The following is a 24,548-nucleotide window of genomic DNA, read 5'->3' on the forward strand; positions in this document are numbered from 1 at the left end:
AACTCCGGGCCTCCCCTTGCGTTTTTCTATAGTGTTTGTTCAACAAATGCCTCATGACTGCTTCAACGCAAACACAGTAAATATACACACCATTTAATAATTAGTGCATGAGCCCTAAACTGCCACAGGAAATCGCCGATTCGGGGATTACGACTGCGCCCCAGCGTGTTTGTTTACGTAGCTTTTGTGATTAATGATGAGATGCGGTTCGTTCGCACGGCATAACATGCAAGATGATCGAGCTAGCAATACCAAAAATATCCAATTTTTTTTTCGCAGCGGCTGCACCTTATTTGTTCGCAAACTATGCGCTGCAAGGGCGCTACGTCGGAAGCCTGCGACGGGTATACTCACAAGCGCGGCGCTGATATCTGCCGACTGCGCTCGCCAGACAGGGTCACATCGACGCTTCCCGCTCAATGCGCACGCGCTTTTTGATGTAAGCAGTCGTTGATTTGGGGCCTGCCAGAACTACACAGATGGTCACATGCAACCGCTAAAGCTTGTGAATGAGGGCTCTGTAATCACGCCGAAATTGCAGAACAGAACGCCGCGTACTAGCGCTAGGCCTACTCGACGCGGAACGGGTCGATTTCTGGTCATTTCTGACGAGAAGGGGGAACATATTAAGTATAGCTGCTTGTTTGTCTGTTTCTAGCACGGTTAAGCTGCAGACAAGCTCAGGTGTTAAAGCCGTTAACTCATCGGGTGTCAAGTTCTCGCTCGGCCTCCGATCTGACCAAAACAGACCGGGCGACCATCCACCGATCAGTTCGATCCATCGGCGTCGCGGGGCCGAATACCTGACACTAGTGTTACAGGCGACCGTTGGTCGTGCTGGCGTCGTCACCTGTGTAATGCGACAGATCAGTGCGTCGATAAGCTAAGCAACCTAACCGTGCAGCCCACTGACATCTGACCGTGCCTTATGCTGAAGACAATAACATCTTCATCAAGCACTTCTGCATGAAGGACGACCGCTGTCTCAATCATCAACAAAAGAAAGAGAGACGGTGGCCAATCGATATTGCAGCCTGCATTGCAGACCACGCACCGTCGCGTATCCTCTTGTGACATATAATGGCGGTCGCTCTCGGTGGGAGGAGCTTCTCGATTCTGATTTCTATCGCGTTTTCTTGTAATAGGCTTCGCGTGCTAGTCGCTAAAACTTTGCGAGTAGAATCATAGACGTGCATATTATTCACAGAAGTATAAAACGGCAATATATAGAACGACCCTGTCATCGCCCCTTTAATGCTCGCTCCGGCATACAGAAAACAACCTCCCTACAAATTTTTTCTTCTATTCTGTTTCTAATTTGTCCCGAGCCTCGTGCACCCGAAAACATTTATTGGATACGCCACTGCTCGGCCCCGACTGTCCAGCTGCACTTCAATATAGGGGTCTAGAGAGTTTTAATGCAATGACACTGCAATGGTCATAGTGAAAAAAAAAAAAAATATATATATATATTAATAAATTTATTCATTAGCTGGAAGGATGTCACATATACGGTAGGTTTCGATATATATTCGTCGTGCTCTTGCTGCCACCTATACAGACATTTATGGAATCATCTAAACCCCGGATAAACGGGCTGAAGAGACGTCTGAGTGTATGCAGATAGAGGGGTTCGAAAACACAGCCATGGTAGAATTGCACAAAAGACGATGTAAAGGCCTCAACAGGTTGTGGGGGTTCTTACGGTGATGGTGGTGGTGACAAACGTTTATTGGTCAAAAAGGGGTGGATGGATCTATGAACATCCAGCCCTTACAGATACTGGGTGGGGTACTTAGTACGGGACTCTAGTGGCGTCGGCCGCTGCCCGGGCGCGCTCGACCAAGGCCTTTTGGGCCTGCAGGTCATAGCAGCCGAGCAGGGTCGCCTCCCAGTCCTCCCGAGTGGGGTTGGGGTGAGGAGGAATAGCTGGGTTGGATGGGCAAGCCCACACCATGTGGTAGATGTCCGAAGACTTTTCCGCACAGTGCGGACAACTGCCCGTGAAGGAGGGATTAAAATGTTTTAGTGCTGCCGGGCACAGCAGAGTGTTGGTATAAAGACGGAGTAGAAGCCGCTCCTCCGTCTTAGATAGACCTTTACTCGGGCGAGGGTAAAGGCTATGACAAGATTGATAATAAAGAACAATGTCTTTAAAAGAATACGCGGGTTCGAATTCGAGATCCTGATCTAGGGGGTCGAGATGGGAAGCCCGGAAAGAGAGCGCGCGGGCGGCGGCGTCGGCTGCCTCATTCTCCTCGAGATCCATATGAGCAGGAGCCCATACTATTTTCCGGTAAGCGGGGTCCCCGGTGTAGGTGCAATTTTGAAGTAGTCGGTAGGCTAAGTATGAAGCCCAGTCTTCCTCGACGTTCCGACAGGCTCCTTGCGAGTCGAAAATAATCCGAAAATAAAACCGCATCTGCATCTCTCAAGATGCAGATGCGGTTCCTCGAGAATCGAGATGAAAGGGGAGGGGGAAAGAGGGGCCGCCCGGCGTGCTACGCCAGTTCTCTCACGCCCACCCTCTCCGCCACAGCTTCGTGGGAAGGAGGCCAGGAGGGGAAAGATGAGGGCTCCCCGTGAAGTGGAGAGAGAGGGTGTTAGCTGCGTCGTGCAGGCGAGGGGAATGTTGAATTCCCACAAGCTCCAAGCGATGTCGCACTGCCAACATGATGTAAATAGGTGTCCGTGTGAAATTGTTTTAATCACCTGCGTCTCCCTTGGTTACAAACAGCGGCTGTGCCTTGAATTGCAGTGAGGGACGGTTTGGCAATCTCCGCATCCGGTAGCAGGACCAGACATTCAGTTGAACATTCTTCCATTTTTCCGTAATCCACTAGGACCGTTACTGTGCATTTTTGTGTGTGTCATGGGTACGTACTCACGTGCATATGAATGAGAAATTGTTTTAATCACCCGCGTCTCCCTTGCTTACACACAGCGGCTGTGCCTTGAATTGCAGTGAGGGACGGATTGGCAATCTCCGCATCCGGTAGCAGGACCAGACATTCAGTTGAACATTCTTCCATTTTTCCGTAATCCACTAGGACCGTTACTGTACATTTTTGTGTGTGTCATGGGTAAGTACTCACGTGCATATGAATGTGAAATTGTTTTAATCACCTGCGTCTCCCTTGGTTACACACAGCGGCTGTGCCTTGAATTGCAGTGAGGGACGGTTTGGCAATATCCGCATCCGGTAGCAGGACCAGACATTCAGTTGAACATTCTTCCATTTTTCCGTAATCCACTAGGACCGTTACTGTGCATTTTTGTGTGTGTCATGGGTACGTACTCACGTGCATATGAATGTGAAATTGTTTTAATCACCTGCGTCTCCCTTGGTTACACACAGCGGCTGTGCCTTGAATTGCAGTGAGGGACGGTTTGGCAATCTCCGCATCCGGTAGCAGGACCAGACATTCAGTTGAACATTCTTCCATTTTTCCGTAATCCACTAGGACCGTTACTGTGCATTTTTGTGTGTGTCATGGGTACGTACGTGCATATGAATGTGAAATTGTTTTAATCACCTGCGTCTCCCTTGGTTACACACAGCGGCTGTGCCTTGAATTGCAGTGAGGGACGGTTTGGCAATCTCCGCATCCGGTAGCAGGACCAGACATTCAGTTGAACATTCTTCCATTTTTCCGTAATCCACTAGGACCGTTACTGTGCATTTTTGTGTGTGTCATGGGTACGTACTCACGTGCATATGAATGTGAAATTGTTTTAATCACCTGCGTCTCCCTTGGTTACACACAGCGGCTGTGCCTTGAATTGCAGTGAGGGACGGTTTGGCAATCTCCGCATCCGGTAGCAGGACCAGACATTCAGTTGAACATTCTTCCATTTTTCCGTAATCCACTAGGACCGTTACTGTGCATTTTTGTGTGTGTCATGGGTACGTACTCACATGCATATGAATGTGAAATTGTTTTAATCACCTGCGTCTCCCTTGGTTACACACAGCGGCTGTGCCTTGAACTGCAGTGAGGGACGGTTTGGCAATCTCCACATCCGGTAGCAGGACCAGACATTCAGTTGAACATTCTTCCATTTTTCCGTAATCCACTAGGACCGTTACTGTGCATTTTTGTGTGTGTCATGGGTAAGTACTCACGTGCATATGAATGTGAAATTGTTTTAATCACCTGCGTCTCCCTTGGTTACACACAGCGGCTGTGCCTTGAATTGCAGTGAGGGACGGTTTGGCAATATCCGCATCCGGTAGCAGGACCAGACATTCAGTTGAACATTCTTCCATTTTTCCGTAACCCACTAGGACCGTTACTGTGCATTTTTGTGTGTGTCATGGGTACGTACTCACGTGCATATGAATGTGAAATTGTTTTAATCACCTGCGTCTCCCTTGGTTACACACAGCGGCTGTGCCTTGAATTGCAGTGAGGGACAGTTTGGCAATCTCCGCATCCGGTAGCAGGACCAGACATTCAGTTGAACATTCTTCCATTTTTCCGTAATCCACTAGGACCGTTACTGTGCATTTTTGTGTGTGTCATGGGTACGTACTCACGTGCATATGAATGTGAAATTGTTTTAATCACCTGCGTCTCCCTTGGTTACACACAGCGGCTGTGCCTTGAATTGCAGTGAGGGACGGTTTGGCAATCTCCGCATCCGGTAGCAGGACCAGACATTCAGTTGAACATTCTTCCATTTTTCCGTAATCCACTAGGACCGTTACTGTGCATTTTTGTGTGTGTCATGGGTACGTACTCACGTGCATATGAAGGAGGCCGAACTACTCTTGTGACCTTTCTGCCTCCACATTATACCATGTTGCCCGCCGCGCGGGTAACATGCCTCTTACTTTCTGATGCCACGTGAGACAGGAACAAGGGCGAGGTGCATGTGGCCATGAAGCTGAGCGAAATAATCAGTCAGGGTGTGTATTTGGATGAATTGGTTTTTCGTGATGAAAAAAGGCGCAGCGCTTAAAAGATACGGACAGCTCACGTGCTGTCCAATTCGTTTACCTCTCTTTCTTTGAAGAGCTGCATTTTTATATAAAAAAGAACGGGTTTATTTGAGCCTCAAAAGCATACGTAACGTCTTGTCTCCTGACTCTTGGCGATCCCTACAAGAACATTCGTTTATTGGCTTCTTCGGGCCATTAACATACAGGCATTGGCGCACAAAAGGAGGTGCTGAACCTCCTGACTGGATATTGACCTCGCATGGGTACAGAAGCAGAAGCGGTATTATAATTTATAACAGGAAAACTCGAACTTCCTTACTTCTTCTGCCCGATCGTTATTCTACCGCATCAGACGTTGCCCCGCAAGCCCGAACTTTCCTGAACCCTACGCAAACTTAGAACACTGCATGTTTTCGTGCCCTGTTGCAATTCAGTCACCTTACTTTCGACACACTTCTACCCCAAAGGAGCGGGCTAGGAAAGCCTTAGACCAGCTGAAAGACGAGTTCGCATTGCTGACCTTGGCCCAGGACATTCCCGACGCTTAATACGGCGTTGTTTCCTCCGTCTTTACTGTAATTTACACAACAGCAACAATATGATTAAACAGCTGTTGTAAATAAATGCAGACATCAGTACTGTATAGGAATATAATACAAAAGTTTTACCTAATTGCATACATAGCAGCACATAAAACGGATCAGGAAATATGCATTTTGTCATTGTGAGACAACTTTACGCACAAAGAAAAGACGAAATGATCTTTTCAAAACTACTAGGCGTATATCTTTAGCAGAATCTATCAGATATAGATAAGCATTACTCAATAACGTTTTTTGGTACCCTATTGGTTATGTTCCGTGGATAGTACGAGGACTATTGGAGAAAAATTATGCCTGGTCCAAGCTGTAGCCAGTATATCTGTTCAACTACTGTGTTAAAAAGGATTATATAACTTGTTTTTATTTCGATAAAAATAAACATACATAGTATGAATTTGTACATTAATATTATAGGAATTATATGTTACTCTGATCCGTGCAAACAACTGTTTGTGTCGTTCTTTGTAGTGAAAAACTACCGAGCTGCATTTGACTGCAGGACTGGTATCCTTTCTATGCCAGTTTTGTTACAAGTGCCCCAGATAAGTAGACAACAACTTATCCGAGAATGGATAATAGAGAAGAATAACTGTATTTTCAGCGGGAAAGGTAAAAGATATCGAAGCCAAAAAAGCATACCGATAACTTTTGCTGTCTTGACTCGCGTGTTGCCTATATGGTTGCTTGAGCCTGTATTGAGAGCTGACACGTTCGTGGTGGCAAAAGTGGTAGCGAAGCTTAAAATATTGTAATCTATTGACGTGTTTTTCGCAGAGAAGAGACTAAACTTTGTTATTTTTTTCCTGGTTCAGTTCAAGGCTATTTAGGTTCAGCAATACAATAAGATGCAAAAATCACGTTTTAGCACAGCTTTCAAGTTGTTTAAGATTGGTTCTAGAGAAAAATGCAGTTGTATCATCTGCGTATAATACCATATACTCGGTTTGAGTAATATTTACTTTATCGTTTATATAGATCAGGAACAGCGAATGATCAAATATCGACTCTTGCTGTACATCATATTTTACTGTAGTTCAGTTTGATTTATAGCCATGCAGGCGTGCAACATGAGAACGCGAGTCAAGGTCACTTCGCATAATTTGAAGTGCAATGCCTCTAATTTCATATATATCGTGTTTCCTAAGCAAAATGTGGTGCTGGATGAAGTCGAAGGCCTTACAAAAATCTAAAATATATTCCAGTGGTGGAGAGCTTATCCTTGATATCCTAAATATCCGTAGTGATTTTTTTTATTTGTACAAGTGTTAATTCAGATGATTTTCCTTGCTGGAATTCATGATGCTTTTATTTTTAACAAAAGCCTAATGAGGCGCTTGAGTATGATATGTTAAATTACGTTCGGAAAAATGAAGTTAAGCATTTTTCGTTGTTTTAATTGAAACAACGAAAAGCTAAGAGCTTCAAAGAATGAATCTGTGATTTGCTAACAGAGTTTTCTCCACGCCGCCACATTTCCAAGAAACAGAGAGCAGTGGTAAGACGCCCGATTACTGTGCCGGAGTACCCGGGTTCGAACCCGACCTCGGCGGCTGCGTTTCGATGGGGGCGAAACGAAGAGGCGTCCGTGTGCTGTGCGATGTCAGCGCACGTTAAAGATCCCCAGGTGGTCGAAATTACTCCGTAGCCCTCCATTACGGCTCCTCTTTCTCTCTTTCCACTTTCACTTCCACCTTCCTCCCTTCCCTTACGGCGCGGTTGCGGTGTCCACAGAAAACAAGCGAGACAGTTACCGTGCATTTCCCTTCCTATAAATAAATCAGTTTTTTTTTAAATCAGCGCGTCAACGCTTTTTTTTTTTTAATATGACATGTACTCTGAAAAAATAAAAATAAGACGAGTAGTGACTCATCCCTACTCGTCTCAAATGACGAGCGGAGTGGCTAATAAGACGCAGCACATGTACCGGTGGACAACGACACAAGCCCCAGTACGAAGCTATTATGGTCGCAATTCCGGAAAAGGAGCATTAAAAATTCTGCCACGGACCTCCCGAACTCTACCAATGCGGCGCAGTGGCGCGGCGAAAGAATGAAATAGAAAGGGTGGCCAGGGAACCTCGGCCTCTTGGGTCAGCGGCTAGCGCGAGACCAGCGAAGCGTGATCCAAACGCTGTACATTTTTCCGCCGCTGTGGCGTCGTAATGGTTTTGAGCACAGCTCGAAGCTGCGAGCCAAACTGGGAGCTTTCCGCCGTGTGCACACCTACATCGTCGGGCAGCAGAGCGACACGCCCTGTGCTTGGGCCGGAGCCGGACTCGAGCTGCGAGCGGGCGATTGGTCGCGGATTGCTTCGGTAAACGCGGCCTTCGTTTTCGGTCAACCGGTTCGGAAATGTGAAATATGAAACGGATTACCCGTGAAAGGCGTTACTAGTTAGGCGACAGAGTATGCCATAGGCGTACTCGTTTCCAGTACTGCGTCAGGGAAGACAATCGACTGGAAGGTCAACATGAGCATTATTAGTTTTAGTCCGTAGTTGGCAATTCATAGCTCGCTGTTGGCAAGTTGATGTTTAATGTGTGTGAGTTTGTGAATTCAGCACTTTGTTAAATATTCTCTGGGACGTGTTCCTAAGCGTCGTATTCGCAAAATTTTCAAAAAGTCCCATACCACACCATACCATACCATACCATACCATACCATACCATACCATACCATACCATACCATACCATACCATACCATACCATATCATACCATACCATACCATACCATACCATACCATACCATACCATACCATACCATACCATACCATACCATACCATGCCATGCCATGCCATACCATACCATACCATACCATACCATACCATACCATACCATACCATACCATACCATACCATACCATACCATACCATACCATACCGTACCATACCGTACGGTACCGTACCGTGCTGCACCGTGTCATATCAAAGTTGATGTCACTAAAGTGCGGTCAGCATTACGTAAAATTATGCTCACATCTCGTTGTCAAAATTATAAACAGATTGTGAAGCTTTTTGTGTCATTACAATCTTGGCGCTATGCTCAGCATGTAAGCGCTGCTTTTCTTCTTAAGATGCTTGCTACCATTTAGTCATTCACAAGGTGGAGACGTAATATGTGAAAGCATGCATATTCCAGAATAATTTTTCTATCAGCCGTATTTATGATGGCATTCCACATAGAAGCGCAAGTTACACTTCCCCATAATAAGGAGATTTTTCCTTCTATCTCTTTCATCTCATTGAATCTACATCCCCTACTCTATCACCCTCTCTTATTACTTCACCAACGATGCATAGCTGCGAGGGAATGGCGTTATCGCTCTCCTTCGCGATAAAAGTCTGTCCCGGTCGCAAATAACTTCACTTACCTTTGCCAGTCAATGAATACACGCTAAACGACAGAAACGACGGTATATGGCGGAACTGCTATCGTTAGCTCGGAAGGCTATTGCTTTCCTTAGCGGGCATTGAACTGAGTTTCTCTTCTGTGTCTCGCAACCCTTATCCACCTTTTTCGTGCAGGACGCCCTACCGGGCATTGCCTGGCTGAACCCTTTGCCTTTCCATTATACTGCCCCATTGCGCTCTCTCTTTTAAAGCAATAAATAATTTTTTATCTGTGCCCTCTACAAGTACCAATATTTTATTAATTTCTCTGGAAATCTCCACAAAATTTCTATTCTGTTAGACGCCAGAATCGCTAATCCTCTAACTGCAAGCCCTAGTTACCTTCCTTTCGTTTACGCTAAGGAGGTAACGAATTGAAATTTTAATCGATTGAATGTAGGGAAACTGGCTGAAACCATACATTAAAATCAGAACTAACTTGCGAATTAAAGAACGACTATGAGGATATTAGAAAAATTATGATATGCCTCGTGACTAAAACATTTGCCTTTGCCTTTTTAGAATTTATATGCGAGTGCTTCTTCTACTATGATCATGTTAGAAAAAGAGGATCAAAATGTTACGCTGTTATCCAGCCTGCAGAGAGTCTCCCGGCTAGCGACCGACAAAGTGGCCAAGGGAGCGAAGTTTCTGGAATTGCGCAAGTTAGAGATTGTTTAGGCTTGTCATCTGGTTTGGTTATAGACACATTTAGGCGAGATTGTTTGAAGAGATTGTTAGAAGCAGACAATTCAAGGGGAAATGAGGGGCTCGTTAATATAGAATTTAAAGGAGCGAACAGTCTACGAGTCCAAGGCAAACGTTGGGAATATTTGCATTTTTATGTTTTTGTTGTTGGCATTGCAAGTAGTAGTCTTATGATGATTTGAAGGATAAAGAATATTAAATGCAAATCGGAAGGAAGAACAACGCGCCGATGGTGGGAGTCGAACCCACGATCTCCGAATTTCGCGTCCAGTGCTCTTCCAACTGAGCTACATCGACGGCTGTCCAACCTTCCGCTTGCTTAGATATTTATGTTGACCTGTGTATATATATATATATATATATATATATATATATATATATTCATTCAAATCATCACATGGTATCAGGTCTTCTCTTTGTTTTCAGGCTTGCCGCCCCGCAACAATATTTTTACAACAAAAATTTTGGGGACACTGAAAGTTGCCGTAATAGTGCTACGCGACAGCATTCCTTGGCGGCTTATAGTCACAGCGTGCCTGACTCACGATGCAACAAGGGACACATGTTCGATGTTTAGAAAACACCTTCAAAAATTTTTGTAAAACGCGTCCATAGAGGTCGCGGCATACCACAGCTGCAGGTAAGCGATTCCAATTCTAGTTGGTCCGAACTCCTGAACCTAGAAGGCCTTTCAAGTATGATCTGGATCAAATTCCATTAGAATATGCTGTGGAAGTGAGAAATCGATTTCAAGAATTAGATCTAGAAGACAGAGAGTCCGAAGAGATGTGGACTGACGTTCGTGATATAATACAAGAAGTTGCTACTAAGGTAGTTCCAAAGCAAAAGAAATGCAAGAAAGCAAACTGGTTATCTGAAGAGGCTTTGCAAATAGCTGAGGAAAGGAGGGTGGCAAAAGTTATGGGGGAAAGAGAAAGATACAAGGTTCTCAATGCGGATTTTCAGAAAATAGCAAGGAAAGATAAGAATGCCTTCCAGAACATACAGTGTCAAGCAGTTGAGGACAACGACCAATTAAGGAACACAAGAGCTCTGTATAAGACAATCGAAGATATCAAAGGATGCCTCTGTGCTAAGCTGGGCGTGATAAAGGACAAACGAGGCAAGAACCTCACTGAAGCCTCAGAGATAAAGAAGAGGTGGCAGGAATACACAGAAGAACTGTACAAGAAGGACCCGAATGTGCAAACCCAACGTAAGACGGTTGTGATTACTGATCTCGAGCCGGGCATCCTGAAGAGTGAAGTTGAATGGGCCTTAGCCAGCCTTGCTAAGAACAAAGCTAGCGGAATTGATGGCATTCCAGCTGAGTTGCTTCAAAACCTCAACCATGACGCTGTTAACATTCTGCATACATTATGTCAGAAGATTTGGACAACCCTGCAGTGGCCACGCGATTGGAGGAGGTCAGTTTACATCCCCATTCCAAAGAAAGGCAGTACCAAAGATTGTTCCAACTACCGCACGATAGCGCTTATTTCGCATGCTAGCAAGGTGATGTTGAAAATCCTCCAAGGTAGGCTGCAGCAGTATGTGAATCGGGAGCTTCCGGACGTGCAAGCCGGGTTTCGCAAGGGCAGAGGAACTAGAGACCAAATTGCCAACCTTCGCTGGATCATGGAAAAAGCAAGAGAGTTCCAAAAACCCATCTACTTCTGCTTTATTGATTATGCGAAAGCGTTTGACTGCGTAGATCACAGCAGATTGTGGCAAGCTCTCCAAGAGATGGGAGTTCCAATTCACCTCATCTGTCTCCTCAGGAACCTGTATGAAGGACAAGAGGCCACAGTCAGAACTGGGCATGGTCTTACTGATTGGTTTCCGATTGAGAAAGGAGTGAGACAAGGCTGCATACTGTCGCCCTGCCTATTTAACCTATATGCAGAGTGCATCATGAGGAAGGCCGGTCTAGACGAGTCTTCAGCTGGAGTGAAGTTTGCTGGAAAACGTATCAACAACCTTAGATATGCAGATGATACCACTTTAATGGCAGAAAGTGAAGTGGAACTCAAGACTTCTGATGCGCGTACAAGAAGAGAGTGAGAAGTTTGGGCTTAAACTGAACATTAAAAAGACAAAGATCATGGCGTCTTGCCCTATCAAGTCCTGGAGCATCAATGGACAAGAAGTGGAAGCTGTGACGATTTTCTCTTCTTGGGCTCCAAGATTACCTCGGATGGAGACTGCAGCCATGAAATTAGGAGACGCCTGCTTCTGGGAAAGAGAGCAATGGTTAGCCTTGACCGCCTAGTAAAGAGCAGAGACATTAGTCTGCCGACCAAGATCCGTATAACTCGTACTATGGTCTTTCCAGTTGTGATGTATGGATGCGAGAGTTGGACTGTGAAAAAGGCTGACCGCCGAAGAATTGACGCGTTTGAATTGTGGTGCTGGCGAAGGCTCTTGAGAGTTCCTTGGACTGCCAGAAGATCAAATCAGTCTATATTGTCGACCATAAACCTTGACTGCTCATTGGAGGGTCAAATTCTAATGTTAAAGCTCAGCTACTTTGGTCATCTGATGAGAAGAGAGGAGTCGCTGGAGAAAGATTTGATGTTGGGAAAGGTTGAGTGTCGCCGGAGAAGGGGTAGGCAGCGAACGCGATGGTTAGATGGCATCTTCGAGGCACTGCAGATGAAGTTATGTGATGTTAGGAAGATAGTGAGAGACTGGAAAGCGTGGCGTGACATGGTCCATAGGGTCACGAATAGTCGGACACGACTGAACGACTGAACTGGAACCGAACTCCTGAAAGCGTAAAATCGAAGCTTCCAGCTGCGATGTTTTCATGAGGACACATAATGCGGTGGATAAAATATGAATATGCATCCTTCATCTTGCCCAGAAAGCGCGATTTTTTATGGCCTATAGCGCGCATAGAAAATATTGACAATGAACTTGCAACCGTGTCTTCTACCATTTTCGTACGAATAGATTTTGCCACCAGTACTGAGGTCGATTTTTTTCCCCGAATTTCTTGTGACAATTATATATATGCTCGATCGGCGATATAATTTTTCCTCTCTTATATGAATTTATTTTCATAAATAGCGGTCTCTTATTGCTAGGTTTAAAATATTTTGGCAGTCGTACGAAGAACTGTTGCAGATGACTAAGAAATAATTAACCGGTAAAATTTACCGTCGGGAAACAAAGAGCTCCAGGGGAGGCGGATCGCCCAAGCATCATCGAGGTCATCGCCATCGTGATGGCAAGCGCATCATTCACTCCTGTCTTTTCTTGAACACCTACACCGTCACGTCACCATCAACTTCAACAAACCAATCGGGACGATCGCTTGGTCGCCCCGGGAAGTGTTGCGAATAAGAAGATCGGCAGTGTCACGAGAGGAGCCCTCGCGCTAGGCCAGCCATTAAAATTATCCTTCACCACGTCCCCATGTTGTGCCGTTCTCTTGCTTGCCGCCGTGCAGCATTATTATGAAAATAGTTAATACAATGACCTTGAGAAATGCTGTTTGTATTACCTCGGTTAATTTGTTACATTGCAAATGAGTATGTAAGATAAAAACCACAAGAAAAATGCACACAGCCGCGACGATCCAAGTCACTTCGTTCACGTTTAGATGTATTCAAGATGGTTAGGTCCATATGCAAATTAAGTTTGCTCCATCTATACATTCTTATAATCGCGGAAAGCCTGACGCACTCGCCAATGGCCAAAAGCTATGAGATAGAGTGCAGCTTTCCATCTGCTCTGAGTAGCTTCTATCTGTCCTCGAGAAGTGGAGGAGGAAAAAAGAGAGCAGCCAGGCTGCACTCTTTCTTACTAATTTTTTTTTCTTTCAGGCCCGTTCACTTCGTCAGACTTTTATTTATATGCCAGTCACGCCCGTTCGCTAAGAAACACAAGCCCATGCGATCTAGTGCTCAAAAAAAAAAAAAAAAAAAACAGAAACACAAGCTCCCAAAATGAATTCTGCGGGGTGGCGGCGCTGCGGGGTGCTCAACACACTCCATGCTCCAATAAAAGCGCCCCTGACCCCCGACCTGCTCCAACGTCAGCGCACGTGGACCCTCGAAACAATGAAGCGTCACAGAACAGGCGAATCCTCCCTCCCCATCCTGAAAGGGCGTTTCCCACAAATTGCGGTTCGGGGTCAGAGGTGCCGACAAACAAACGACAGTAAGCTAAGATTCAGGCTCACGATCCTACACCGAGCGCGTGTGAGAAAGGACGGAGCTAATTGGTATTCCGCAAACGGACGCCATGCTTGACAGTTGGTCTCGCTGTCCGCGAGAGTAACGATATAGCGATGAGCCATTTTTTCGTTCCGGTAGGAGAGGGTAAGAGGAGAATCTGGGTGCTGTTACTTGCGGCTTCCTAAACTCTGCTCAGGGTTCACCTTGCTCACTGAACTGCTAGGCTGGACGTTTCAAGACGCAGCTTGGCCCCCTCCCCCAAAAGAAAAGAACCACGAACGCGAGCAAAACCCGAAGCGGAGCAAAATATTTAGAGGCGTTTGTCTTTTAGGTTGTTTTCTTCTGAATGAAGGTTGTATCATGAGATTAGCAGGCAAGGTTACCTCTGACGCAGGTGAGATTTTCCCATAACCTACGGATTATGTTCGGCGTGATGTATACACAGCCACGCTGACTATAATGGAGATAAAGTCAACCAAAGAAATAAAACAACTAAACGCTATAGCATACAACTGCATGGCTATCTCTCTACAGAGAACAGAACGCGTCGCAATTCAAGCTACTGGGTGCTTCATGTTTTCGATTAGCAACTAGACGTATATTTTGTTTTGCCATCACTGCACTTTAACTTGTTCGTAGAAAAAAAAAAAAAAAAAAAAAACTTTGATGCCATCTTGCGTACTACGAATTATGCCGAGGGCATCTCTGTTGTGAATATGATCCAAATTGTACGTCGTGTTTATATCAGTGACGGAGGCAAGGGAAGGCGAGGTGTGGCGGTCGCCAACAGAAACGCTTTCTGGGAAGCATAGAAAATTGGCCCGAGCGCTCTCTCAGTCGGGGATCAAGTTTCATGAGAATTAATTAAGCCCTCTTGACGTTATATATTTTGTTTCTTTTTATTTATTCTGTACTCCGGAAAATCAATCGCACATAGGCGTGATGAGTAACCAAAGTTCTTCCGCCCACTTACCTTCCCTCCTCTTTCCCACTCTCCCGCCGCAACACTACGAATGTCTTGGCGTCGTGCCTGGTTTCCGGAATTATTTAGTATTGCGTTTTTGGATTAGCATCAGTTGTCGAGATAAACAATAAACGCTACATCAGATTTCAGTTCCCCATGTGTTAGCACGTAGGTAATTTTTGAGCAGAAATCGTTTGCAGCATGCGGCTCAGCTCGGTAATTATGGCTCTCTACTACTGTACCCAAGGATGCGGAATAAAATCCCGGTTACGGCGGCCGCTTTTCAATAAAGGCGAAGTGCAAGGCTCCCGTGTACTGTGCGATGTCAGTAGACGTTAAAAAAACCCAAGTGGTCAAAATTTTCGGAGCCCTCCATTACGGCTTCATATACTGAGTCACTTCGGGAAGCTAAGCGCCATAAAGAAAACCATCGTTTGCAGCATGCTCACGCGAAGTCTAGCAGGCCATTTCCGGCTCTGACCGACCAGTTTGCGGCGGGAATGGAACGCCGAAAGAGGAGCCCTTGCTTGGCCTCTGTACAATGATCGTACAATGAGCTGTAGACGTCAGCAGAAGTGAGATGAAGGGGGAAAACCACGAGGACAAAGCCGGAAATCATTTTCTCTTAATGTGTTTCGATTCACAGTCAATTCAGTAAAAACATATTGATGAACTCTTTTTTTTTTTTTTTGGTCGAAGAAAATATTTTGCTGGCAGCTCTCCTGAAGGAAAAATGTCTGCTGCATTTTCTGTTTTTAATTCTGTCAATTCACAAGTTTTCTGTTTACGACGAACACAAAAGTTCTGTGAAATTAACAAAAATGATCTGTTTGCTGTTTTCTACTTTTACGTTTTTGTCAGTTCAGTGGTTTTTCTGGTAGCATGTAACACAAATTTATAATCTCAATTTCTCCACTTTCATTCTACCAGTATTTCACATGTTTTTCTGTCTAGAACAGCAAAAATATGTAGAACATAATTTTCTGCTAACACGATTCCTGTCGTTTAACAGCATATTTGAGGCTCAAGCCTTACTAGCCACATTGTCGATACTGGATGACACCCGCAAAGTTGACCTCGCAACAGCCGTGCCTATAGCTAGCCGCCGAAGCGGCAAGAATAGGACAATGGCATGCACAACATGCACTGCTATGGAAGGGGCCCACTTCTGGCACCTCTGCAAGTCCACTGTATGCTCGTAGGTATCACTATCACGAACTTTCATGTGCCGCCAGTAAGGTTATGGCGCAGCGGGTTTACGGACAGCACATCCGGGGATCTAATAAAACTTTGATTCCCATTTAGCACGCATCTGCTCTTCATTCAGCAGGCAGAACAATAGGCAATTGTACGTCTTAAATAAAAGTTTTGGCACATGCCCACAGGATCAATCGTCCACAGATGTGTCAGGTATTGGCTCTAAAAACAGATAATTATTGTTTTTATTGCGAAAGCAATATCTACGACAGCCAAAGCGAGACCTCGGGTGGCCGCAGCTACGTCCTGAACAGGCAGCTACGCTGTAAAGAGGCATCGCTACGGTCTCCGCATAAAAAACCAGCCTGCCATGACATTTGAATTCACGTTACCCCCACGCCACGGGCAGGAGCTACCAACTCGGGTCGCTCCTCTCATATGGGAGGGTGATATCAGAATGAGCCTGCCAGAACCGTTTGCATTCTCGTTACCCCTACGACACGCAGGCACGTCCATACGGCTTGGTTGAAGCGTGACTTTATATGTGGGCTGGCAGCTTATGCTCTCGTGTCATACACTTAAAGGATGAGCTTAAGTGTCCCCAATAATGTATAGCACCTTACACAGATAGGACGTGATAGGGGAATAATGTAGCAGGCAAAAGAAGCTTCCTCCGTTGCTTTCGCAATTCAACTATGGTTTACCGGAGCTAAACCACAACTAATTTTTTTCGTCAACGTGTTCTTGATAATGGAGTATAACATATAATTTCTGTATGGGAACAGGAGTTTTTCTTAAAAATTCCTGAAATTTCAGGTACATTTCTTTTCACAGCGTACAAGATAGGAATCGATTACTACTGCGTTACTTTTCTTCGAGCTTTATTGCCGTAACACAAACCAGATCAAACTTCTACAAACAAGTGTGACTTGTATGAAACTTTTTTTTACATCTTGTTTTTGAACACGAGTTTTTCTAAAGTTATCGCACCTGATTTTGCAACGTTTTTTTCATGAAGAGATCAGTCGCTACACTGAAAACTCTTTTTGATGTAAGTGCTAGAGGGAAGGGCTTTTCTATACAATATGAACACCTTGCGCAATGCTGCGATGGCAGTGCCTATGTCATCTAAAAAGCACCGTTCATTATTGTAGGCGCTGTAAAAAGGAGCTGCAAGTAAGAGCGCCGAAAAACTGAGAAATCGTATGTGTTTTCTTAGAAACAACAGGCGCACTTCTGCTGTGGAACAAGAACAAGGCTGATACAGTTCTTCGGCCAAAAGCTGCTGGAGTTTCAACACGCTAGAAATCGTGTGCACCGTCACGCGGTTGAACAGTTAGATGTAATTACATCGTCGTGGACGCAATTCGCCCCCGTAGTATTTTTAGCAAAGAAGTAATTGATTACCGGTAATAGATTACAGAAAATAGTAATTTAATTACCCGGAACGTTACCATCTGGAACGTAATAAAAAGATTGCAGAATTACACGTAGCTATACGTAAATAAAAGCAATCGATTACCTACAACTCTGCCAGCAGTCTGGATAAACCCAATGATGGGGCAAGGGAATCTTTCATATTCATCTAATTAACCCGGTCTTGGGCCGGCTGTATCAACATAATCCCCCAAAACTTCAAAATCTTTTACATCCACCTAACTTAACCTTTAGTGACCATCCATCAGCTTGTCTTCGCACGGCACATCCTGCCCGTGGCCATTTCTTCTTGATTTCGACTACAATGTCATTAGGCCACGTTCTATCTCTTAATGTTACGACTATTATTTTCGGTTCTGTAGTTCTTTATGCTGTCATCAATTTAGGTTAAGTGCTTTTCGTCAGCCTTCCCGTTTCTGCCCCCATAGATGAACGCAGATGAAATATAACTGTTAAAACTTTCTTGAGGGAGTTAAGCTGCTATGCATAATCTGGAAATACGTGACAAATGCGCACCATTACAACCTTATTCACTGGTTGCTGTTACTTCCTCTTTCGTAATCCGGATACGCGGCCGCTACCTGTCCTAAGCAGAGCAGTTTAGTCCTCTGTATATTAATCGTAGTTCTAGCAATTTGCTTTTCCCGTCTAGATCCTTAATCACCTGTTGCAATTCGTACTGTTATATAGGAAGGCAATGCCATCAGCGAATAGCAGATTATTGAGTATTCTTCGTCAATATTTATTCCTTTATCCTGAACTGTTGCCAAACTTGATCTCTGAATACTTCTTATAATAAGGGCCTATCACACCAGCACAACACAATACAACGCCGACTTAGACCCGATGACGAGCCGACGTCGGACAACTCGACGGCACTCCGCGTCTGCGGTAGACCAAGCTGTCGCACTAGGCCGACAACGACACCAACACGATGAACACGAGATTTCATATATCGTGACAGGATTTGGGGCCGGGGACGTCGACAGAATCAGCCTACCAATTGTGGCCAGGTCTTCGCGATAGGCCGATCGGCAGCCGAGCGAAAACATTATCGAAACGCGAAGGCAATTCTGTAGACATTGTCGACGGCGAATGCCTTTAGGCACTAATATATATTAAAGTATAATTGCAACATAATACTGAACTATACGTGAGCGCGAGCCGCAAAAATACGAGGGGTGAAATGAGTGCAAAATGTAAACGGCAGCATTTTCCAGTTGGGGCGAGGAAAGTGCAGCAGTGCGCGTCGAAGCCGCGGCCCTTCCCTTCCCCCTTTCCTTGCTCCCGAAGTTCACAGAACAGCGCGAAATGAACAAATTAGGTGACAAAGAAATGACCAAGAAGCGATTATTTCCCTGGAGCCAGCTTAGTAATTAGAGCTGGCGATCTTCGTGCACTTCGGAACAGATTAATTTGCAGCCATGCGAAATTATACTTGTCGCTACTTTTCAAAGCCAACTTCAATGATGAGTTACGCACCATGAAAGAAATTTTCGTCGCATAATTTAGAGTCTTTCAAGAATTGTGTACACGAAGAGAGCAGGACTTGCATTTATAACAGATCCGGCCCTCCCTGTGGAATCCGCTGAAGGTTCTACCTGCTACTGCACCGCACGGCAAGTTTGAAATAACAGTAGTTTATTCTCAGCAAGCAGGACAGTCTACATAGAGTTAAGCGGTGAACTCCTATCGTTCCATACTGCCTGTGCAATTTTAACACAAAGACAGAATATCAGCTAAGACCATATCTAGAAGTGTGAAAGTCCCTGTTAGGCTTAGCTATGAAACGGAAGGTCACAGGTTCGAGCCCGCAAAGAGGGCAACTTGTCTTCAATCTTCCGCTTTTTTGAAATATCCCTGCTGCTTACTTGGCTCGACTGCTTTTATTTTTTGAAGATCGTTTTTCTCATTTTCTCACCCAGCAACCGCTGCCTTGAAATACTGGGAGGCATCGCTTGTTTTGGTAAGGTCGGATTTATGAAAAAGAATTACAAATATAGCTTCCTTGCCTATGCTACGCAGCAATAATGTGATTAAACCGAGTAGAATAAAGAGAGAGTAACTCTAAACAAAAGCGAGAATTCCGAATGGCAGAAAAGTGAAATGATTAAGAAAACGAATAATATATAATGACAATAGAACGACATCGAGAACGAGAGGGCAGAGCCAGCGTGACGTTTCTGAGGTTGTCTCGCTAGTGTGGCATAGCAGTTCGGAAACTGTCGGCTGACAGCCGTCTTGCGACGCAGCGCCGACCGTCGACGTAGTGTGACGGGTTCTTAAACAAGCAGTCAATAGTACTGGGAATATTGTGTCTGTTATCCTAACACTTTTTGTTATGATAATTTTTTTTCTATTTATATTCATTATAATTATCTGAAACTGCCAATCCCGTCAGACATGGCAACAGGGAGGGCATTTAAAGTTACAATGATATACAAATATAGCAGGGATGATTAATCGAAGTACATATCAATACAATACACAAAATTATACATCTGCGAAACACGTATAGGAGTTAAACAATAATAAGAAGCATATGACAAGAATCGGGCAGGAGAAATAGTTATACCACAAGAGGAACACAAAAGGTAGGTAGAAATTCGAAATTACATAAAAGCACAATAATTACTGAAGTGTTAGTAGTTAATTTTCAGTAAGTGGGATGAAAGAATTTAATTTTGGAATACTAACAATGAACGTCTTCACAATGTTCCATTCGTGTATAGCACAAAGAAAGTACAAATACCTGAAAATGTGAACACGGAATGAAGACTTTTTTACAGATATTCAGATATTCTTTATTTCTCTTTCAAAAAATGAAAGAAGGAACTGCGACAAAAGGCGGTTAGGCCTGACGGGGTCACAGTTCCCCATACAGTTCACAGCGGCGCGCAACACGGAAAACAAACGATAACAGAACATTACAGCAAACGTGGTAAACAGCAAACAGCATACTGGAGTAAAACCTAAAAAAAAGGAACAGTGTACACTGTACACTCAAAAAGAAACAACAGCATATGGCACACAAAACACGGAAAGGAAAAAAAAAATTGTACAGTAACATAACATGATGAAAATTTGCATTTGTCAAATACAAAACCAGACTAAACAATTATTCCACTTCGGAGAGTATCAACTGCGGCAATAGTGTGTTATATTGTGTTTGTCCCATTTGTTATTTTGATATATATATTGAAGTGATTGAAGTGCCGACACTTAACGGATTGTGCATGAATTGATACATCGTATTAAGGCGCGCTAGTTCTGCTCTGTTTTGAAGGGTTAGAAGTCCTGCGTGTTTAATAGTTGGGTTGGTGAGTCGGTTATTTTGTCTTAGTTAAATATACATCTGACTACCTACCTATGCTTTCCTTCAAATTTTTTAATCATTGTTAGTGGAAGGAAACCAAACTGCATTGGCATATTGTAGAACTGGCCTGACAAATGTTTTATGTGTCGCTAACTTTGTTTCATATGGTGCTAGTTTGAGGTGTCTGTTAGTGAAAAGTAACTTGCGGTTGATGCAACATTGTTAACATGAGAATCCCATGTAGGTCGGAGGTAAGAGGAACAGGAAAGGTAGGTACAAATTCGCAATGACATAAATACACAATAGTTACTGAGGTGTTAGTAGTTCATTTTCAGTAAACGGGATGAAAGAATTTAATGTTGAACTATACTAACAATGGACGCGTTCATAATGTTCCATTCGTGTATAGCACAAAGTAAGTACGAATACCTGAAATAGTGAGCACGGAATGAAAACTCTTTTAGTGTGTTATAATGTGTTTGTCCCATATGTGATCTTGATATACATATTGAAGTTCGACATTTAACTGATTGTGCATGAGTTGATACATCGTTTTAAGGCGCGCTAGTTTTTCGCTGTTTTGAAGGGTTAGATGTCCTGCGTGTTTGATAGTTGCATTGGTGAGTCTGTTAATCTGTCTTAGTTAAATATGCATTTGACTACCTACCTTTGCTTTCCTTCAAATTTTGTAATCATTGTTAGTGAAATAAAACCAAACTGCATTGGCTTATTATAGAACTGGCCTGACAAATGTTTTACGTGTAACTAACTCTGTTTCATACGGTGCTAGTTAGAGGTGTCTGTTAGTGAAAAATAACTTGCGGTTGATGCGACATTGTTAACATGAGAATCCCATGTGGGTCGGGGGTCAGTGTTATGCCTGCGTGTTTGTATTCACAGACAATTTCTTTATGGAGGACTACGGCTGCTGTACAGCCACTATGGATATCTACCAGTGCTTTCGCATATTGCTCATCAACATCCTGATTTTGCAATGCTTGCATGATGGCTGAGATTTCGATTGAGTCAAATGTTTTCACCTAATCAATTAATTCTCTTTTAGAGATTGGTTACACTCCATGTATTTTTGCACCACCTGGTTGGTAGCATGGATATGATCCATTGTAGAGTAGCCTTTACGCAAGCTTGTCTAATTCCTTGGTTGACTGCAGTCTAAGGTTGTCCTGATTCTGCTAACGATTATACTACTGAATACTTTTCATGCACCGAGTAGTAAGGTGATTGGTCTGCAGGTTTTCAAGATTTCAAGGGTCTTTTAAGATTCCGGTACTGGCAAAATCATGAAGCATGGCGTATACAGGGTGGCCAGTTTTTATAACACGATCTTTCCATTGTCCTCAAACAAAACTGCAGTTACCTGAACCTCCCCATCTGTTTCCCTTTTTTCATTGCTTCAAATGTTTTTTTATTTCTTTCTTTGTTACCGGTGAAATGTCTGATTGATCTGCACTATTGTTACCGTCATCATTGTCCTAATTACATCGGCGGCAGTATAGATTGGCTGCGCCTCATCTACTTTGACTACCTCTTATTTACAAGAGATGACATTGTTGGTATTATCTCTTGCGCATACATCTGAATTTCGCACATGCCTAATTTCTCCTCGATCACTTTTAGGCCACCGACGCTCTTTAGGACATGCTCAATTTTCTTCATATTATACTTTCTTATGTCGAACACTTTACGTTTGTTTATTAGCTTTGATAGCTCTGCTAGTTATATCCTGCCTGTATCCTGAAAACACTAAATCGTCTAAACCGTTGAACTCAGTTGCAAAACCGACACCTTTTATAAATCAAATCAAAGAGCTTCTAGAAGAACGCAGCTTTAGGCATTGCAGACTGTGGTTATAGGTACCCCGAGCTAGAATGTAGCTCACCTGGCAGAGCCGATAACTGTTAGAATTCGCCCCAGAGTTAAAAAGCAGTAACCAGCCTATCTTGTTGCGCCTAAAAGGACACCTGCCGGCAAAAGGTAGGCAAAATTGACGGCCATCCTCCTACGGTTTATTGCCACTAAAGCGGAGACGGCCACTTGCGTATACGTCCTTCCAAATGAAAAAAGGAAAAGTAGAAGGGAAAAGTAGAGGGGAAAAGACAAGCATTACGATACATCGCGAAGTCAGTATACATTTAGGCTCGCAGTATCAGGTAACGACTCAAACTCTCGTTGTTGGTTGATGTTACCAGGTTAGGGCGAATCTAATGCACTGGTCAAGATTGTGAGTATATAGCACTGCAACCAGAGGTAAAAAAAGGAGTCTTTCGAGCGCACACTTGGCTCACTCAAATCTGGCATTGGAAGACGTACGATCAGTTGCAGTGCATTTGCGGCTCACATATAACCATTATATATGAAGGACGTCTAGATCGGACGACGTTGGAGTTGAACCACAGACGTTTGTCGCGGAAGAGATTCTCGGACTAGTTTCCTTGATGTGTGGTACTTAATGGCAATGTGCCAAAATAATAAAAACAAAAACCTTGACCTAAGAGACAACCTCGGCATAATTAAAGAACCATTTTCGTACTGTTAACGTAGCGTTAAAGACAGGTCCTTGGAAATGTAATAAATAGCTCATATCAAGAGAAACCCCGCCGAAGCTAAGACCAGGCGAATCTATGGCGAAGCGTACAAGCGGCTCCTTCTTCTGATGACGTTTGTCACCTGGCCAAGTTGTCTCCCTCCCTTAATCACTGTGTTCTTCGATTGTTTATTTTTGTGAGGCAACTGCTATTGCAGTCGGCGGAATAATCTCGTTTTTCTTGCTGGTGAAGCATATTTTTTTACCTGTTTTTCTATTTTTGCGTCTTTCTAAACAATGCGTAAGAATTTTAACGTTAGTGGTTTGGCCAATAAAGAAATTCTTCCACACGAACTTTTAGTACCGGGAGTAAGTATTATCAGCAAGGTCTGCGTCCACGCGAATATGGTGCTGTGCATATGTATAGAATCGAAGAGATGAGAAGCAACTACGGCGTCTGTGGACTATCGTAGTGTATGCTCACGGCTTTGTTCTGTAAACCACAGAGAAAGGAGAAAATTGAAAATTTATTGAATAATTTCTAGATCCCGATGATATTCCTCTGAATGCACGTCACGAAAGTAAATGGGTGAACTTTGTGACCAGAATAATGGGAACGTTAAGCTCAGTAGAATATAAAATGTTGCTTATATATAGGTGACATATTATTGTCGACGATCTAGACGAACCAGCGTCGACAATAATATGTTACCTATATATAAGAAACTTTTTACATTCTACTGAGCTTAAAGTGGTTTGCTTTTTACATATTCCATTATGCCCTGGGACAATAAACAACGTTACTAAAAAAAAAAAAAGACGAACTAGCGTCGAAATACGCAAACCGCTGACTCTATCGCAGTATTATTAACGCTACAAATCTGAATTAAGTTATTTAAGTTGAGAAAACTCAAATATTGACCTGACACAAAGTGCTCAGGCAGTCCAAATGATAAACAAGCATAAAACCACCTGAACGATAATGGTCGTCCACCTTTAAAGTCTGCGTGACTGTGAGTTGGGAGCACGTGGTTCATTTCGTAGCGAAAGAATGCTTCGCACAATGGTGATTTAAGTCCTGTGAAGGTTTTGAGCATAGAGCATCTTGAAGCGTCGCGCGATCATGGTAGTCACGAAGAAGGCATCTCCAGCAGCTTACTTACCTTTGCTTTGGCGTTCACATTGGCACCAAGGTCAATAAACTTGTCCGCCAATCCCACACGGCTGTCTTTGACGGCGTACATTAGTGGAGTAAATCCCG

General features: G+C 43.8%; 1 protein-coding gene across 1 annotated transcript in view; it reads right to left on the minus strand.

The window, feature by feature from the left end:
* The window catches only part of nompC (no mechanoreceptor potential C), a 110,914-nt gene extending 86,366 nt beyond the window's left edge, over nt 1-24,548 (minus strand). Inside the window, exon 1 of the mRNA XM_084601436.1 lies at nt 24,451-24,548. Coding sequence (XP_084457562.1) covers nt 24,451-24,531 — 81 coding nt within the window. The 5' untranslated portion in view covers nt 24,532-24,548. The remainder of the gene's footprint in view (nt 1-24,450) is intronic.

This window comes from Amblyomma maculatum, chromosome 4, assembly GCF_055883805.1.
Source record: "Amblyomma maculatum isolate TAMU_Amacu chromosome 4, ASM5588380v1, whole genome shotgun sequence".
In the NCBI taxonomy this organism is placed as follows: Eukaryota; Metazoa; Arthropoda; class Arachnida; order Ixodida; family Ixodidae; genus Amblyomma; species Amblyomma maculatum.